The sequence below is a fragment of the Trachurus japonicus genome, chromosome 3 (assembly GCF_045865225.1).
Source record: "Trachurus japonicus isolate A0001 chromosome 3, Traja_1.0".
Taxonomy (NCBI): Eukaryota; Metazoa; Chordata; class Actinopteri; order Carangiformes; family Carangidae; genus Trachurus; species Trachurus japonicus.
In genome coordinates, this window is record NC_140909.1 from 3344898 (window position 1) to 3362423 (window position 17526).

Here is a 17526-nt window from a genome sequence, read left to right on the forward strand (position 1 = left end):
TTTCATTTCATTTCATTTCATTGGAGGCTGCAGAAACATTTGTTCTACACTGCAAAAAACTCAAAATCTTGCCAAGAATATGTGTCTTATTTCTAGTTAAAATGTCATTTCTAGTAAAAACAAATCAAATTATACTAAAAAATAAGACTCATCACATAAAAAGCAGCTTGTTTTTAGACACTTTTTACTTCTTTCAAGCATATTTTCATTTGAAATAAGTAGAAAAATCTGATAGTGGAGCAAGTTTTTCTTCCTTATTACAAACACAAAAAACCTGCTTTTCACTTTCACTACTTATTTCAATTGAAAATTTGTTTGAAACAAGTGAAAATGATCTAAAAACAAGTTCATTTTTAGGTGGTAGGTCTTATTATTTTAAGTGGAAAGAGATTAGTTTTGATTAAAATTGAGACATTTTGACAAGAAATAAGACAAATATTCTTGGAAAGATTTTGAGTTTTTGCAGTGAAGACAAATGATTTGTTAAGGGGCAAATCTGAAGAGAAATGAAGGAGGAGAAAGAGAGAAGGAGAGAAGGAGAGAGTGAGACAGAGAGGAGGAGGAGGTGTTAGTGTCAGACTCTCACCATACACAGAACAAGCCCCTCCCTTCTCTCCGGCCGGGACTATATTAACTTTCCATGGAGCTCCACCTCACAACCAGAGGCACATGGAGTAGGACAACACAGCGCTGAGGGCTCGGAGCAACGCACACAGACACACACAGACACACACACAGACAGACACTGCACCTGTCACTCTCTCACTTCACTGTTGGATTTATTTTTATTTTTGTATCTTCATCTCCTCTGGACTTTTCTTGTCTTGTCTTTTCTCCTGGATGGACTGTTAAACTTTGCACCATGTTGCTGCGGCCGCCTCAGCAGGAAGATGTCGTCGCCCTCAGTAAGTGACAATGACATGCAGTTTATTTTGATTTTTTTGCACACAGAAGGAGCAGCACTGCATGTTTTGTGTTGTTGCGTTGCTGTTGTGTTATATAAATTAAGTTGTTTATTTCTGTAGGATAAACCCCTTGAGTTGTCACAACTCGTTTACGATCGATTACATCAAGACACAACACGACTCAGCACAATACAATGAAAGGAAACAAGACAAAACAGTACAATACAATACACACAATAAAATAAAAAGACAAGACAGACTTATAAGAATCACTTGGACAAAATTGCAACCAAAGTTTGTACAAATATTAGATGAAATACAGCGACAGAGTCAATGAAAGGATAGGACTTGATTACAGTACAGTACAATACTCACAGGTACATGGTTCCAGTCATTGAACATAAATGCTTATTTACTATTGTGAGGGACTGAAAAGTAGGGACAAGTGGTTTGATAGTTGGATGTAAGTTGCACAAAATACTGTTTTAGATAAGGCGGGTAGTTAGGGTAAATACATTTAGAAGAGATAGATAGAGAAGAGAAGTGAAGAGACTGAAGAATAGTGAGTATGATAAGGACAATAAAGTATAAATCTGCAAATGATATTGTTCAGAGGAGCTAGAACACGTTTTGGAGGAAGAAATGTACACAACATCACAGTAATCTAATATCGGAAGGATCAGTTGCACAACAAGTTTCTTAGTAAAACATTTCCTGGACCTACAGTATACTATAGGCTATAACATATTAATCCCACAATTGACTTTACATTTCTACTTGGTTGAAGTTGAAACGGTGAGAACAGCTGATTAGGAGGAGGAGTGGGTCACACTGACCTGCAGCTGCAGAGTTCAGCTGAAAAGTGAGTAAGTGAGTCAATAAGAGTCAGAGCAGCTATCTGATGCTGAACGGAGGGTAAACAGCATGTGCAATGACTTCACTGGACACACAAACACACACAGACACACACACACACACACACACACACACAGACACACACACACACACAGAGAAGCACTAACACCAACACAGCTGATTGGTTCAGATCGGTGTCAACTGGTTGTTGTCGTGATGTAAGAGAGGAAACCTGAAGCAGCCGAGGCCGTGTGACGATGATGATTTATATATATATGTATTTATTTATTTATTTGAAGAGGACAGTGCACATTAATAAACATGACTGTAAAGGTGCCAGTGTTGACACAGGAAACACAAAAATCAGCACAAGAATAGAACGAAACCAGCAGACAATAAGAGACAATTAACATGACGCTACTGAAAACATAAAACAACAGGTAGACAGTAATACAGGATGTATAGTGCAATTTAATACATTTGGGTGAGATGAACTGTTAGTTAGGGATGGATAGATGAGATGGAGCTGCAGCGACACAAAGACCAGAGCAGAGTTTCTTGTTGGAGTTGTGCTAAGATGGATTGAGAAACACAACGAAACCAAAGATAATACAGTGTAATAAAGTGCTACAGTGCTCATGTAAATTGGGTGAGAAACAACTGGGATGGATAAATGCACTGCAAAAACTCAAAATCTTTCCAAGAATATTTGTCTTATTTCTTGTCAAAATGTCTCATTTCTAGTCAAAACTAAACTCTTTCCACTTAAAATAAGACTCATCACCTAAAAATGAACTTGTTTTTAGATCATTTTCACTTGTTTCATTTCACTTGAAATAAGTAGAAAAATCTGCCAGTGAAAGCAAGTTTTTTGTGCTTGTCATAAGAAAGAAAAACTTGCTCCACTATCAGATTTTTCTACTTATTTCAAGTGAAAATCTGCTTGAAAGAAGTAAAAAGTGTCTAAAAACAAGCTGCTTTTAATGTGATGAGTCTTATTTTAAGTAGAATGAGATTTGTTTTGACTAGAAATAAGACAAATATTCTTGGTAAGAGTTTGAGTTTTTGCAGTGTGAGATGGAGGTGCAGCGATGCAAAGACCAGAGCAGAGTTTCTTGATGGAGTTGTGCTAAGAGAGACACAACGAAACCAAAAACATACAATGTAGTAAAGTGCTACAGTGCTCGTAAGAGTAGAAAGTTTGTCTCGATGATCCAGGTCCAACTCGTCTAAACCAAACAAATCTGATTCATTTTTTATTCATTTTGACTTATATATCTATACCTTTTTTTTCTATTTTAGTATGTTAGTTATTATCTATTTATTTGATCAGCCTAGTGCTGCGTCTCCGTCCTCGTGTTTCATGGTGTGAATGACGATTTTAGAAAAATCTATCTATCTTAAACCACACACACACACACACACAGAGTCAGACCTGACCACCTTGACCTCTGACCTTCCAGTGTAGGTTACAGCTGTAGGAGGGAAATCAACCCTCCGATCAATAAGGAATCAATATTAAGCATCATCATAGCACACTGGAGGGAATTTTTTAAAAACAAAACAAAAAAACAACAACATCTAAATGCAGCGATTCCATCCGTCAGGCCTGGAGACTCTCATGAAGAGGTTGTAATATATGATATGACTAAGATATTATGATCACAGCTGTGCATTGGAAGGTGTAAAGATATAAAACTCAGAGTAAAATGTATTTAAAAATATCTATTACATGAGTTTTTCTAATAAAATAAGTTGCAACCTCACACAGTTACACATGTTAATTCTCTTAACATGTGCAATGACAATAACATGTCGGTTTATGCAAATATATTTATGTGACATTTGCCCACCACAATATTATCAGACTACACATAAACATGTATGTTAGTCATGCAGATCTGTTAAAGGGATAGTTCAACATTTTGTCAAATTGTCCCATCGCCATAATCCCTATAGTCATAGCAGTAGATTCGTTACCTTACTTTGTCGGTGCAAGCTATTTTTAGAACGGCGGAGCAGAGCCGTGAGCTGCTCAGAGCTACGCTACGGAGGCTCATTATGGGATTTCTTGGTTTCCCTCATCAAACTCATCAAATACACAATCCAACAACTCCACAACGCTCTGGTGGACAAGTTGTGAGCTGCACATTCACCACGCTATGAGATAATAACACAACGTTACCACACAGAGTTGTTTTAGAGGGAAATTCATGTAAAACCGCTGATGCACGTTGCCTTCAGGTGCAGATTTTCAGTAAGCAGACTCTGTATTTACCCTGAAAACGGCTCAGTTTCGTAACGTTGTGTTATTATCTCATAGCGTGGTGAATGTGCAGCTCACAACTTGTCCACCAGAGCGTTGTGGAGTTGTTGGATTGTGTATTTGATGAGTTTGATGATGAGGGAAACCAAGAAATCCCATAATGAGCCTCCGTAGCGTAGCTCTGAGCAGCTCACGGCTCTGCTCCACCGTTCTAAAAACAGCTTGCACCGACAATTAAAGGTAACAAACCTACAACTGCTATGACTATAGGGATTATGGCAATGGGCCAATTTGCCAAAATGTTGAACTATCCCTTTAATATGAAAATGTTCTAATTACTAATATATATTTTCATATAGAGATATTAGATGTGTGCACAGGCTGCAGAAACATATAGAATATAGAATATAGAATAACATGCACAGACACATTCCAATAAATCATATTATAATGAGATATGATGATATATCGACACCTGATCCTGAACTATGAAGACATCTAACATCTAAACGCAGAGAGAGTCCATCATCCGTCAGACCTGCATGGAGACTCTTTCTCTTTCTCTTTCTCTTTCTCTCTCTGGACTCTGTCGCATGAGAGAGAAAGAGAGGCTGCATCTGCATCTGCATCTGCATTCCCGGGCACATGGCTTCTCACATGGTCTGCCTGCAGCCTGCAGAGGAGGATACTGCTGCTGCTGATGTAGAGCTGCAGCTGCTCATCCAGTCACAGCATCCACACAGAGAGAGGGAGAGAGGGAGGGAAGGAGGATCAGAGCAGCAGCAGCAGTCTGAGAGAATCTGCTGAGCCAGAACAAACCACCACCAGCCTCTAGTTCCTCCTTTACATCTCCTCTCTGCGCTTTTGTTTTTGTCCGCAACGTGGAGAGATCGAGGCGTGAGGAGGAAGAGGAGGAAGGACTGACCGCTGCCTGCCAGAGGGAAACACCCCGAGTCCAGCATCATCATCATCATCATCACCTCGCTGCTGATGCTGCCAGATGGACTTTCTTTCTAAATCCTCCAGCAGCCTGCAGTGACCGACCGACCTGTCCGAGCCGAGGAGGGACTTCTCTCACTGCGACTCAAAACCGCAAAACATTATTATTAGGACTATTATTATTATTATTAATTCCCAGCATCAAAAGGCAAAAGGCAAAAACAAAAGGAGCTGGAGAACAGGAGGAAAACAACAGAGGACGCAAACAACGCGTATGTAAAGATACATAAATAATAGGTTTAATATTGACGTGCATGGGTGAAAGTCCTCATATAGGCTGCAGGATATCGGATTCTGCTGCTGCTGCTGCTGCTGCTGCTGCTGCTGCTGCTGCTGCTGCTGCTGCTGCTGAGTCTTCTGGAGGAGAATAACACACAGAAAGACGCAGAGGTTTTACGTAAATCCAGCTGGAAGCAGAACAAGCTGTTCTCTCAGGCCTTGTTTTGTGCAGTTCAGGACTTTTCCATCTCTCCCCCTAATAAGGGCAGTAAATAAAACAGCTAGGGACACAATGTCCTCTCTCCTCTCTCTCTCCTCATCTCACCTCTGTTTATTCTCACCTGCAGAAATCAACACATATCAATCAGTGACAGGAAGGAGAAGAAATGACCTCAGAGAGTTCTGGTTTTACCCAACAGGGCTGCTGGTGTTAATGATAAACTAGACCTACTAATGTGTTTTACTGTTTCTGCAGCAGTGGCTGAACTTTGCTGCTGCGGCTCTACACACACACACACACACACACACACATGGGTGTAGCCTATAATTGAAGTGTTGACACGCATTTGAATGATGCTGTTATCATTTCAATCATAAACCTGTAAATAAATAGAAGAGGGATTTTTTGAATCTACCGCTATCACGTGATGTGCAACTGTTTTGAATGACTGTTGATGCTTTCACTGACTGCTCGGTGTTCCCAGTGCTTGATAATGGGCCTAGTAGTTGTAAAAACATCTCGTTCTGTTCCTCCTGCAGAGGAAAGGCAGGGTAGCCTAGGATGTAGGCTACAGTATATTCTAAAGGTGCAACGTTGCAGCTTCTTCTGTGGCTTTTTGTTGTTTTATTTGCAATTAAGAATAATCAACCACGAGGAGTTGACTGCTGCTGTAGCTGCATAAGGTTGTTATTTAGGCTACATACTATGAAAGGTCATATAATGTAGTATGTTTATTTCATTATTAAGTGTATTTAAATGGATAAAAATGAATTAGAATTAAGATGAGACAGGGAAGAACTGGTAAAATATTTCTAGTGCCACATGTATAAAACAAACAAACGAACAAAAAACTTTCTATTTTAGTATGTTAGTTATTATTTATTTTATTAGCCTACTATACTACTGAGACCTGTGCTGCCTCTCCTTCCTCGTCTCTCATGGTGTGAATGACGATTTAAAAAATCTATCTATCTATCTATCTATCTATCTATCTATCTATCTATCTATCTATCTATCTATCTATCTATCTATCTATCTATCTATCTATCTATCTATCTATCTAAAAAAAAGTCAGTCAATGATGCAAATTAGATTTAATTTGTGATAAATAAATAATATAAATGCTGATCAATAACCTCCATGTAAAAAATAAGGACCGTGCATTGACCTCATCTGTCTAATGAACCCTGTGAACCCTTAGCCTAAAATATCTGATAATCAGTGATATTACAGTAATAACAATTAAAAAACAAACTAATAATATGTTATTATCACAAAATAACCTGAGAAACGTATATAGCTACTCGTGCTTTGCCAAAGGAGGAGGGACAGATTATAGATTACAGATCACAGATCGATCAGAGACTAGAGTCAGTCAATGTAAATGATGCAAATTAAATTAAATTAGTGATAAATAAATAATATAAATGCTGATCAATAACCTCCATGTAAAAAATAAGGACCGTGCATTGACCTCATCTGTCTAATGAACCCTGTGACCCCAGGATATATCTGATAATAAGTGATATTTACATTAATAATAACTAAAAACAAATTAATAATATGTTATTTTTACTATTAATTATCACAAAATAACCTGAGAAACGTATATAGCTACTCGTGATTTGCCAAAGGAGGAGGGACAGATAGATTATAGATTATTACAGATCGATCAGAGAGTCCGTGAAGGGCTCTAAGGGGTTTTTCCGAAAGTCCGTGAAGGCGTCCCCGTGACGTCACGCCGCCACATTAAGCTCCGCCCAGTCTCAATGGCGATTGCAACAGACCCGCAGAGCTCGCGGAGCAGAGCGCACTCAAACCTCCTGATCTGAACAACACGCAACTAAACTAATGCGACGAACAAGGACTGTGAGTAAAACCGATCATTTATCGATCGTTTTATCGGTTTTTTTTTTACACTGTGTGTCATTTTCTCTGTGGATTCGTGGTCGTTTTTTTTTTTTTTTGAGCGGCTTTGTGCGGTAACCAACTGAGCCGTATCACACACCACGTAGTCAAGAAGAAGCCTCCGCCGCCAACGCCGCCAACAACGGCTCCTTTGTTTGTTCCATCGCGCTATAACGTAACGGCGGGATTCACCGGAACACCGGGGTGGATATTTATAAAACAGGCCGAGTATTTTTGGTCGCTGTGTTACACATATGGTCCGGTTAGTGTGTGTGAGTGGCACATACACACACACCCGGTTGTGTGATAGATTACAACGGCCAGGCGGCGGGCGGCGGAGGGATCTGGCTCTCCGGCCGTCAGTTAGCGTGTCACAGCCGTTGTGCTGCTGCTGCTGCTGCTTCTTCCATTTCTGGCTTTTTTCCGCCACAAGGCCAAAAACACAGGAACAGATGGAATAAACGGCGTGTTTTATTGTTTTATCCGGTGCCAGAGGAGGCTGTATAAACATATAAAACCAGAAACTCCCGCCTGTGGGTGTTAATCTTGGCTAATAAGGTTCTGTAGTGTGGATTATCTCAGTTCTTTTTTGTTTTAACGATACTCAGAAACCGGACTAGCGAGCTCGGAAACCGGGTGAGCGAGCGGCCAGGGGAGGGGTTTAGTTTCCATTAATAACCCCGGAGGTTTAGGGTTAATGTAAATATAATATACGGTATACAAATATACTGTTGTTGAATGATGGCAGTGTAGTAGGCAAGACCGAACTAACACGAGACCAAACCAATGACAATGTGAGACCATTTCCTAGTCCATCACACTGTAACTTATCCAGTCCCAGACTAGTCCTCATAATAACCATGTGTCTTCTTGATATTTACATTATTCCTCCTCAGATAAAAAAATTAAAGATGATTTGATGTAAAATCTAAACCATATTTAATGTAGTTAAGTTTTGTAAATTAAGTTACCGGTAAGTCTCCTCCCACTGTCGACACTGGTGACACCAAAGTTGTTCCCATGTGGTTACACAGGCAGATACTTTAGTACATCTGGAGGTTTAGGGTTAATGTATATATTTATAAAATATATACAAATATACTGTTGTTGAATGATAGTAGCCTAGTGTTGAAGGCAAGACTAACTACCGGTAACATGAGACCAAACCAATGTGAGTCCATTTTCCAAGACCATCGCTGTATTCAGTTCAGTCCCAGACTAGTCCTCATAATAACCATGTGTCTTCTTGATATTTACATTATTCCTCCTCAGATTAAAAAAAAGAAAAGATGATTTGATGTAAAATCTAAACCATATTTAATGTAGTTAAGTTTTGTAAATTAAGTTACCGTAAGTCTCCTCCCACTGGTGACACCAAAGTTGTTCACATGTGGTTACACAAGCAGATACTTTAGTACAACTACCGGTATTTGAATTATCTGGAACTTGTTGATTTACATACCATAAAACCAAAGTGAAACATCTGTGGTTTAAAAAACAAAAAAAAGATGTCACTGCAGCTGTGTCTGGTCTGGTCTGGAGAAAACATCCAGAACCCAGCTGGATGAGACTGAGACCAAGACCTTGAGGATGTGGACTCAAAACCGGTCTTTGGTACTAATATAACACTGTGTTAGACTTTAATTTAACCTCCTGTCTTTCTCCCTCTTTTGTCTTTTCCAGGTTATACCCAAATAAAATGGAGGATAGTTTTGACTGCGACTGTGGCGAACTGGAGCCACCTGATCATTGAGGGTTAAAATTATTTTTACTCTTGAAGACTTAAAGGCCAGACTCATTTCAGTTTCAACAGATCAGGTGACTTGACAGGAAACGTACAGATAAATACTTATTATTATTATTATTGTTATTATTGTTATTATTTAAAAAAAGAAAAGAAGAATAAAAAAGAAAAGTGCATTGAAGCACATTTCACATGACGCTGCTCAGGACCAGTCATACACTGAATGTATCTGCACTGTGAGGATGCAACTACATTTTGCTTTTATAGTTTAACATAGTCTCTCTGCTTTTTAATCAGCCTCAAGTCCATTCCATTGCAGTCTATATATATAAACACTAGTGTACACAGTACTGTTAGTTTATTTAAAGTTATTATTATCCAGGATCGGATCGGATTTGATCAGTTCAACTTTTTTCTTTTTAAAAATTTTCTCTCCTTATTCAAGATGGAAAGAAAGTTTGACTTTGCGTCGGTGCTCTGCATCTGACGGTGACGGCTAGACCGGGGGGACTGGGTAGTCAGTCTGTGGAGCAGAGGAGGAATTGGCCAATAAATTCCTCTGTTGGTGTTAAGGTTGGACTTGAAACAGGCCAGAGACCAAACGGTAGAGAGATAGCAGCAGGCGCTTGTTGTAAAAAAAAACTAAAGTAACAGGCCCAAAAAAAACAAACAAAATCAGTCGTCATGGCAGAGAAGTTTGAGTCGCTGATGAACATCCACGGCTTCGACCTGGGATCGCGCTACATGGACCTGAAGCCGCTGGGCTACGGCGGCAACGGCCTGGTGTTCTCGGCCGTCGACACCGACTGTGACAAGCGCGTCGCCGTGAAGAAGATCATCCTGACCGACCCCCAGAGCGTCAAGCACGCGCTGCGGGAAATCAAGATCATCCGACGCCTCGACCACGACAACATCGTCAAGGTAAAACCATCATTCATAATAACAGGGTATCCGCGAGGTCTTGAAAAGTATTAAAAGGTGATAAATCAATTTGGGGGAAATTAAGACCCTTAAAAAGTATTAAAAAGTCTTTTCACGACTTTATAAAGTCTTAAATTTTGATGTTTTCTTTTCCAGAATTAGCTATCCAAGAGTTTGAGTCCTAAAAAACATTGTAAAAGTGTGTGAATTTATTCATTAAAAAAAAAAAAACTGATAAACTTTGCCTTAACCCAGCCTATTTTGAATTCTGTAGCATCATAGTGGTCTATAGTCTTTATCACAAACTAAAACTGTTACGTTAAAAGTGTCACTGATGTAAATGTTACAGCTTGAAGTGGCGGTGAGGTGTTAAAAAAGTATAGAGACGGTCTTGAAAAAGTCTTAAAAAGGTTTTAGAATTAACTTCAAGATTCCTGTATAAACCCTGAATAAACCTCTTTTAGATATTCATTTATCGTCTTGGGGCTGCAACTAACGATTATTTTTATTGTCAATTCATCTGTCGATTATTTAAATGATTAATCGATTAGTTGTTTGGTCAATAAAATGTTAAAATATATCAATCAGTGTTTCCCAAACCACCAGACGACATCGTCCTCAAATGTCTTGTTTTGTCCACAAACCAAAGAGAGACTCAGTTTATTGTCATAAAGGAACAAAGAAACCAGAAATATTCACATTTAAGAAGCTGCAATCAGAGAATCTGGACTTTTTTTCTCTAAAAAACTACTCTAACTGATTATTAGATTATCAGAATAGTAAATTGATGATTAATTTAATAATTACAGCTCTCCTTTTTAAAAATATGTTTATTGGAAACATTGGTCTGTCTTTTCTGAGTTTCTAGTGCAGGGTTCCCATGTTTCCTGGAAAACCTGGAAAATGTTTGACCAATTTTCCACTCATGGAAAACACATGGGAAGATTTCCTAAAAAAATAAAAAAGAGCTTGTTGTCCTGGAAAATGATTTATCCCATGGTGACATCAGCTACCAGAGCTCTGTCCCACTAAGGATTTACTTTCCAGAGAAAACTAGAGACTCTGAGCTGATGATTTAAAAACAAAAACATGTTTTTGCGTTGTCCTCTGATAAATTTCTCTTAATTCCTAAGCTTGTAAGAGATTATTTCATAGATAAATTAGATCCACAGACTGCACATCTTTAAAGGGATACGCCAACATTTTTTTCGTGTCTTTCCTCACTCCTGAGTCCATGACCAGCAGATAGACACCATCCTTTCCACTGTGCGTGCAGTAACAAGGGAGATAGAGCCGTATCGCCGTAATTAGCTTAGCTCAAACACTGGAAGTGTATAGGTAGTGTTAGCCTGCCTCCACCTAAAGTCGCTAATTAGCTTAGCTCAAACACTGGAAGTGTATAGGTAGTGTTAGCCTGCCTCCACCTAAAGTCGCTAATTAGCTTAGCTCAAACACTGGAAGTGTATGGGTAGTGTTAGCCTGCCTCCACCTAAAGTCGCTAATTAGCTTAGCTCAAACACTGGAAGTGTATGGGTAGTGTTAGCCTGCCTCCACCTAAAGTCATCAGAGAAACTCTTCAGCAACTCTAAAGGGAAACCGGCGGGTCGATCTTCGTCTCAGAGCTGACAAAACTCTCCGGTAAGGCATCTTGAGCGGTCAAATGCCGCTAACGGGATGAGATCGGTCAAAACGGAGGGTTCAAGCAAAGACGCTTTATTTTGGTTCAAGCTAGCTACATCGAGGGTAGGTTAGCTTCCTGTTTCAAAGTAAAAGCACTAATTCTATCGTCATGGTTTTCTGTATGTAAAGGGCAACGGGTGTTTTATTTTGTGAAAGTAACCGGAAGTGCGTTGGTCACAACGGCTAGCTTGAGTAGCGCCGAATTCGTCCTAACAAAATTGTAAACAGCTGGTATTTAGACAAATTAACGACACGCTGCTGATCTAAACGGCTACTTTCTCACCTAAACATGTTTGAAATGTGGATAAAGTGATATATTTACAGAGTTTAGAGCTGAAATGAAACCAGCTTCTGACTGCTGATTTCGGCTCGGGTAGGAGGCAGGCTAACACTACCCATACACTTCCAGTGTTTGAGCTAAGCTAATTAGCGACTTTAGGTGGAGGCAGGCTAACACTACCTATACACTTCCAGTGTTTGAGCTAAGCTAATTAGCGACTTTAGGTGGAGGCAGGCTAACACTACCCATACACTTCCAGTGTTTGAGCTAAGCTAATTAGCGGTGTGATACGACTCTATCTCCCTTGTTACTGCACGCACAGTGGAAAGGATGGTGTCTATCTGCTGGTCATGGAGTGAGGCAAGACACGAAAAAAAATAATGTTGCCGTAGCCCTTTTAATGAGTATGAAACAATGGTTCATGTGTAATCCTCCTCCTCGTTGTCTCCAGGTGTTTGAGACGCTGGGGCCGAACGGGCGGCGGCTGACGGAGGACGTGGTGTCGCTGACGGAGGTGAACTCGGTCTACATCGTGCAGGAGTACATGGAGACCGACCTGTGCCAGCTGCTGGAGCGCGGCCTGCTGTCCGAGGGCCACGCGCGCCTCTTCATGTACCAGCTGCTGCGCGGCCTCAAGTACATCCACTCCGCCAACGTGCTGCACCGCGACCTCAAGCCCGCCAACCTGTTCGTCAACACTGAAGACCTGGTACTGAAGATCGGCGACTTCGGACTGGCCCGCATCATGGACCCACACTACTCTCACAAGGTAAGAAGCCCCATCGCCGCTGCTGCTGCTGGTCTGGAAAAGTAGGGAAAATGGAAATATATTTATTTTATTTATCTTATCTTGGTTTGGTCTTATCTGAAGTTATTTGGGTTTAACTGTTTTGTATGTGCTATTGTACTTGGCTACAATCTCCTGGAAATGATTTGGTTGCATAATGGCATACACATTCAGAATAATGAAAACAAGATAAGTTGCTTTTTTTATATTATGCACATCTATTTACTTAAAGCAGAAGTAAGCAATATTTCTTTGTTAATCTAAGTCTTAAATAGTTGTATCTTCCGACAGCAATCACTTCTATAGAGTGTTTGGTCTGAAACACGGGTCTGTCAGTCACTCTGCTCTGCTCTGAGCCCAGGAGAAAACTTTCCTTGTATCCTACAACCTTTATCCAATGAGGAGAGAGAACGGCATAAAGGGGCAGTCCTCTCTGTGTGTGCAGCCAAGGGATGCGCCTGAATGTGGTGACGTAGGGACGAGGACCAATAGATCCATGACGAGGGCGGGGGCTGCTAACTCCATTGGCTGACAGGAAGTTATGGTGCGTTCAAGGCAACCCGTAACTGGTGTTTTTCCGACCTGTGAAGTGGTACCAGTTCGATCTGGTACGAGTTCACGGGTCAGAAGTTACGAGTGGCCGTTATAGTGACTTTCACAGGTAAAACAGGTCGGAAAAACACGAGTGGGTTGCCTGGAACGCAACAAAGTCGTAAGTCGTGACTTGAAGCTGTAATTTACGGTTTCAAAAGCCTGCCTGGAACGCAGCATTAGCCAAAACGACCGGATCGCTTACTTCTGCTTTAAATGTCACAAATTATTTGAATTTTTTTACTGAGAAGTCTGAAAAAAGTATGGAATTTGGACATTTCAAATGTGTAGGAACTCTGCTAGAAGTCCATTAATTAAACCAGTTGTTCTCAAACTTTTTTTTACACCACGAACCCCCATTGGACAAAAATTTTGAAGCAACCCCCAGAAATACATATACATATTTGTTCTAAGACTGAAGAGCGTCACTTTTTTTAGTCAGTGTACATTCAAATTAGGGCCCATGGCGTGAATTTTTGGAAATATTGGAGAGAATTCTTTGGAAAAAAGTGGTAAAAATTCTCCAAAAAAAAAGAAATCTAGAAAAGGTGGTAGAATATCTCAAAGTTTATTCTAGAAAGAAGTGATAACATTTTAATTGGGGATTACCGGTAACTTGGGGATCCCCTCATGGACCAATTTGAGAAGAGCAAAGATGGCGGTGTGTGTTTGTGTTTGCTCGCTCTCTTCCCACCCACAGACAGCGGTAATGATGATGATGTGTTGCTGTGATACGATGTGTTGTTTAGTTACTGCACCGTAATGAATGTGGCGATCCCCCCCCCAGAGTGACGCCACGGCCGCTTCACAGCAGGAAGTAAACAAACAGGATGTGTGTTGTGTAGCGCCTCTGTTTCCCTTCTCAGTGAGGTCGTGGTAAAGCCACAACCATGGGAACTTTGTTGTGTTTTCCTGTGTGTGTATATACAATTAGAGGTGAAAACAGGCTTAAATCTAAATATATAAACAAATGGATCATGATGTCGTGGCTCAACAAAGATTATAATCTACTTCCAGGTGGAAAGAAAGAGAGAAAACTGTTGTAGATGTGCTGCATTTTAAAACACATAGAGATTCAGAGGAGGTTGTTGTTGTTGGATGATGATGATGATGATGCAGAAGACACACACACACAGACACACACAGCTGTTTTCCCTTTTTTATTAATTGTTTCTCGTCGTACTGTAAACACAGGCTCTACCAGGCCAGATGTTAACAACATACCAAACTGTTGAACTACACATCTTAATGCTCCCCATAAACTCTGTAGAGCTGCAACAGTTAATCGATTAATCAAACAATAATCGATTATTAAATTAATCATCAACTATTCTGATAATCTAATAATCAGTTTGAGTCGTAGAAAAGTCCAGATTCTCTGATTCCAGCTTCTTAAACGTGAATATTTCTGGTTTCTTTGTTCCTTTATGACAATAAACTGAGTCTCTCTTTGGTTTGTGGACAAAACAAGACATTTGAGGACGATGTCGTCTGGTGGTTTGGGAAACGCTGGTTGATGTTTTTTTAAACATTTATAATTGATGATTAATCGTTTAAATAATCAACAGATTAATCGATAATGAAAACGTTGTTAGCTGCAGCTCTAACACTTTGTATTTATCGATTTATTCTGGTGAAGCAGTTTAACAGCAACAAGACCAGAGTGTCTGTGTGTGTGTGTCTTTCACCTATTATTGCTGTTGTTGTAAAAGGAAGAGGAAACTCCATCGTAGACCATATGGTGGTGGTGTGATGTGAGGGGAAATCTAGGTTGGAAAGTCTTTTCCCTCACCCCCCCCTCCTCTCACCCTCTCTCCCTCTCTCTGGATCTTCTTAGAGCAGTCAGATGCTTACACGTGTCTCAGATTAGTCATCGGAGGCTCTGAAGTGGTTCACGTGACGTGATCCCTCTGACTGGCACAGCCTCATTCACATCCTGCCTCATCTTACATTACTCACACACACAGTAACACACAGACACACACTTGTTTACCAGAACCGCCCCATTTCCAGCAGCAGCGATACCCGCCGGGCCGGTCCCAATCATCATCATCATCATGATCAGCGTTGTGTATTCTCACGTTAGTCATTCAGTCGGTTTTAAGTTTTAGGTGGAGACACAATGATATCTGTGTTTGTAACAGGAAGAGGAAGCTGAAGGTTGCCAGTAAAGTGAGAGTTTCTCACACCACACCCCCTCTCTAGCATTACTTTACTTTATCTGCACATTATAGAGCAGCTTGCATTAAAAACAATGAAGGTAATGAAATTAAATGTTGTGCAGGAGAGAAGAAAAGTGAAAAACGGCAGCAGTCGTCGTCAAAAACAGATTTGTTTGTTTATTTCACATTGAGTAAACTTTGTTTTGAAGCGGATACATCTCGTAATTCATTCTTGTAAGAAACCCTGCCTTTCATCCTCTCACGTGGCTTTGACACCACGATATCAAAAAGTTCAAAAAGATATAACACATATAGAATCCAAGACAATGTGAAGGAGAAAAAACATTGGCATTCTCCGACTACAGCTCTAAGCTACTGTGCATACATTTGTGAAGTACAGCAACTGTTTATACATAAGAAATACAAACATGGTTTAACATGATTTAACATTGTACAATGCAATACAAAACCTTGATAAAAATATATACAAAGTAATCCCAGTTTAGATAGGCAGACCATGTGGAAAGTATTGACTGGTTAACAGAAGTGACATGAGTGCTCTGCTCCTCCTAAAGTGTTGTAAAGATAAGTTAAAACAGATGAATGAACAGTTTTTTGAAGAAAGTCAGTGAAGATGTTGGTTTTTAGTGATGTGGGTAAATAGTTCCTCTGTATTTTAAAACGCAGTGATTGTGAGAAAGTCCAACAATATGGAAGATAAAAGTCGTCTGAATGTCTTGTGTGATCTGAATGGATGTCTGAGGAATGTGGCCCCTTCTTCCTTCTGTATGAGCAGTTTTTGCTGATGGGAAACAACAACATGCTGCTGCTGCTGGCAAGTGGCTATTGAAAAGCTGCTTGTCTGGCTGGTGTCAGTGTGTGTGTCTGTGTGTGTGTGTGTGTCAGTGTGTGTGTGTCTGTCAGTGTGTGTGTGTTGTGTTGCAGACGACTGCTGCTACAGACGCTGCCGTCGCTCCGACGCTCCGCTCCTCTCCCCTCGTTTCCTTTTACAAACAGTATTGCTGGTTTTGTCTGGTCAGTGATGGTACAATGGGCATCGTCCTATCTGATGGTGTCTGTGGGAGTTTTTAAAAGGGACAGTTCAACATTTAGTCAGACTCGCCTCTCACCATAATAACCCCTCTAGTCACAGCAGTAGGTTCATCATCACCTTTAACTATCGGTTAATTAACTTGTCCACCAGAGCGTTGTGGAGTTGTTGGATTGTGTATTTGATGAGTTTCACCTCCATTGTGTTCACTGAGCAGCTCACGTCTCTGCCCCGCCGGTCTCAAAACAACATGCACCGATAATTAAAGCCCCAGTCTGTAACTTATTTGTCTTTTTATCAGCAAAAATCAAACCTGTCTTTCATAAATCCGTATTTGACTGAAGGTGAATCACAGCTGCATCCAAAGTAAAGCTTTCTGGTTCCTTAGAATGAGTTGTTACAAGTCGTTACAAATACAGAAGTGGGCGACGCACCGAACCGAGGCGGCCATGTTGCATCGTGACCGTAGGTAACCACGGAAACGGCCTGTTAAAACTGTCACCACTGTGTAGTGTGAGGAAGGACGGAGGCACCGGTGTTGCATTCAGGTGCAGTCAGGCAGACGGCCGTCGGCAAACCAACCGGATGTCATTTTACTCCACCAGAGAAAGACAAAGGTAAAACAATACCACATCACCATGACAACATGTTGTCACGCCTGTATTGTTTTGCCTCGTGCTGGCGGACCACTTGTTTATCCTGTTACATGCAGCGTCTGTTGTCTGTCTGACGTCTGCCCCATTTCACCTGAATGCAACATCAAGAATACGTTCAGATATGCAACCGCACCGCTAGATGGGGGAATAATTCCTACACATTATACCTTTTTTTTTTATTAAAGGTAATGATGCACCTATACTGCTATGACTATAGGAGGTTATTATTATGGTGAGAGGAGAATCTGACTAAATGTTGGACTGTCCCTTTTTAATAATGAC

The 17526-nt window shown here is 40.5% G+C and overlaps 1 protein-coding gene across 7 annotated transcripts in view; it reads left to right on the top strand.

The window, feature by feature from the left end:
- Positions 1–664: 664 nt before the first annotated feature.
- Positions 665–17526, top strand: part of mapk6 (mitogen-activated protein kinase 6) — a 34633-nt gene continuing 17771 nt past the window's right edge. For 6 of the 7 annotated variants that reach the window (XM_085805213.1, XM_085805239.1, XM_085805229.1 and 3 more), the window contains exons 1-3: positions 7221–7333; positions 9056–10037; positions 12449–12766. In XM_085805213.1, coding sequence (XP_085661339.1) covers positions 9801–10037; positions 12449–12766 — 555 coding nt within the window. In that variant the 5' untranslated portion in view covers positions 7221–7333; positions 9056–9800. Of the gene's footprint in view, positions 906–7220; positions 7334–9055; positions 10038–12448; positions 12767–17526 lie in introns of those variants that run through there. The other variant, XM_085805223.1, reaches the window with a different exon arrangement.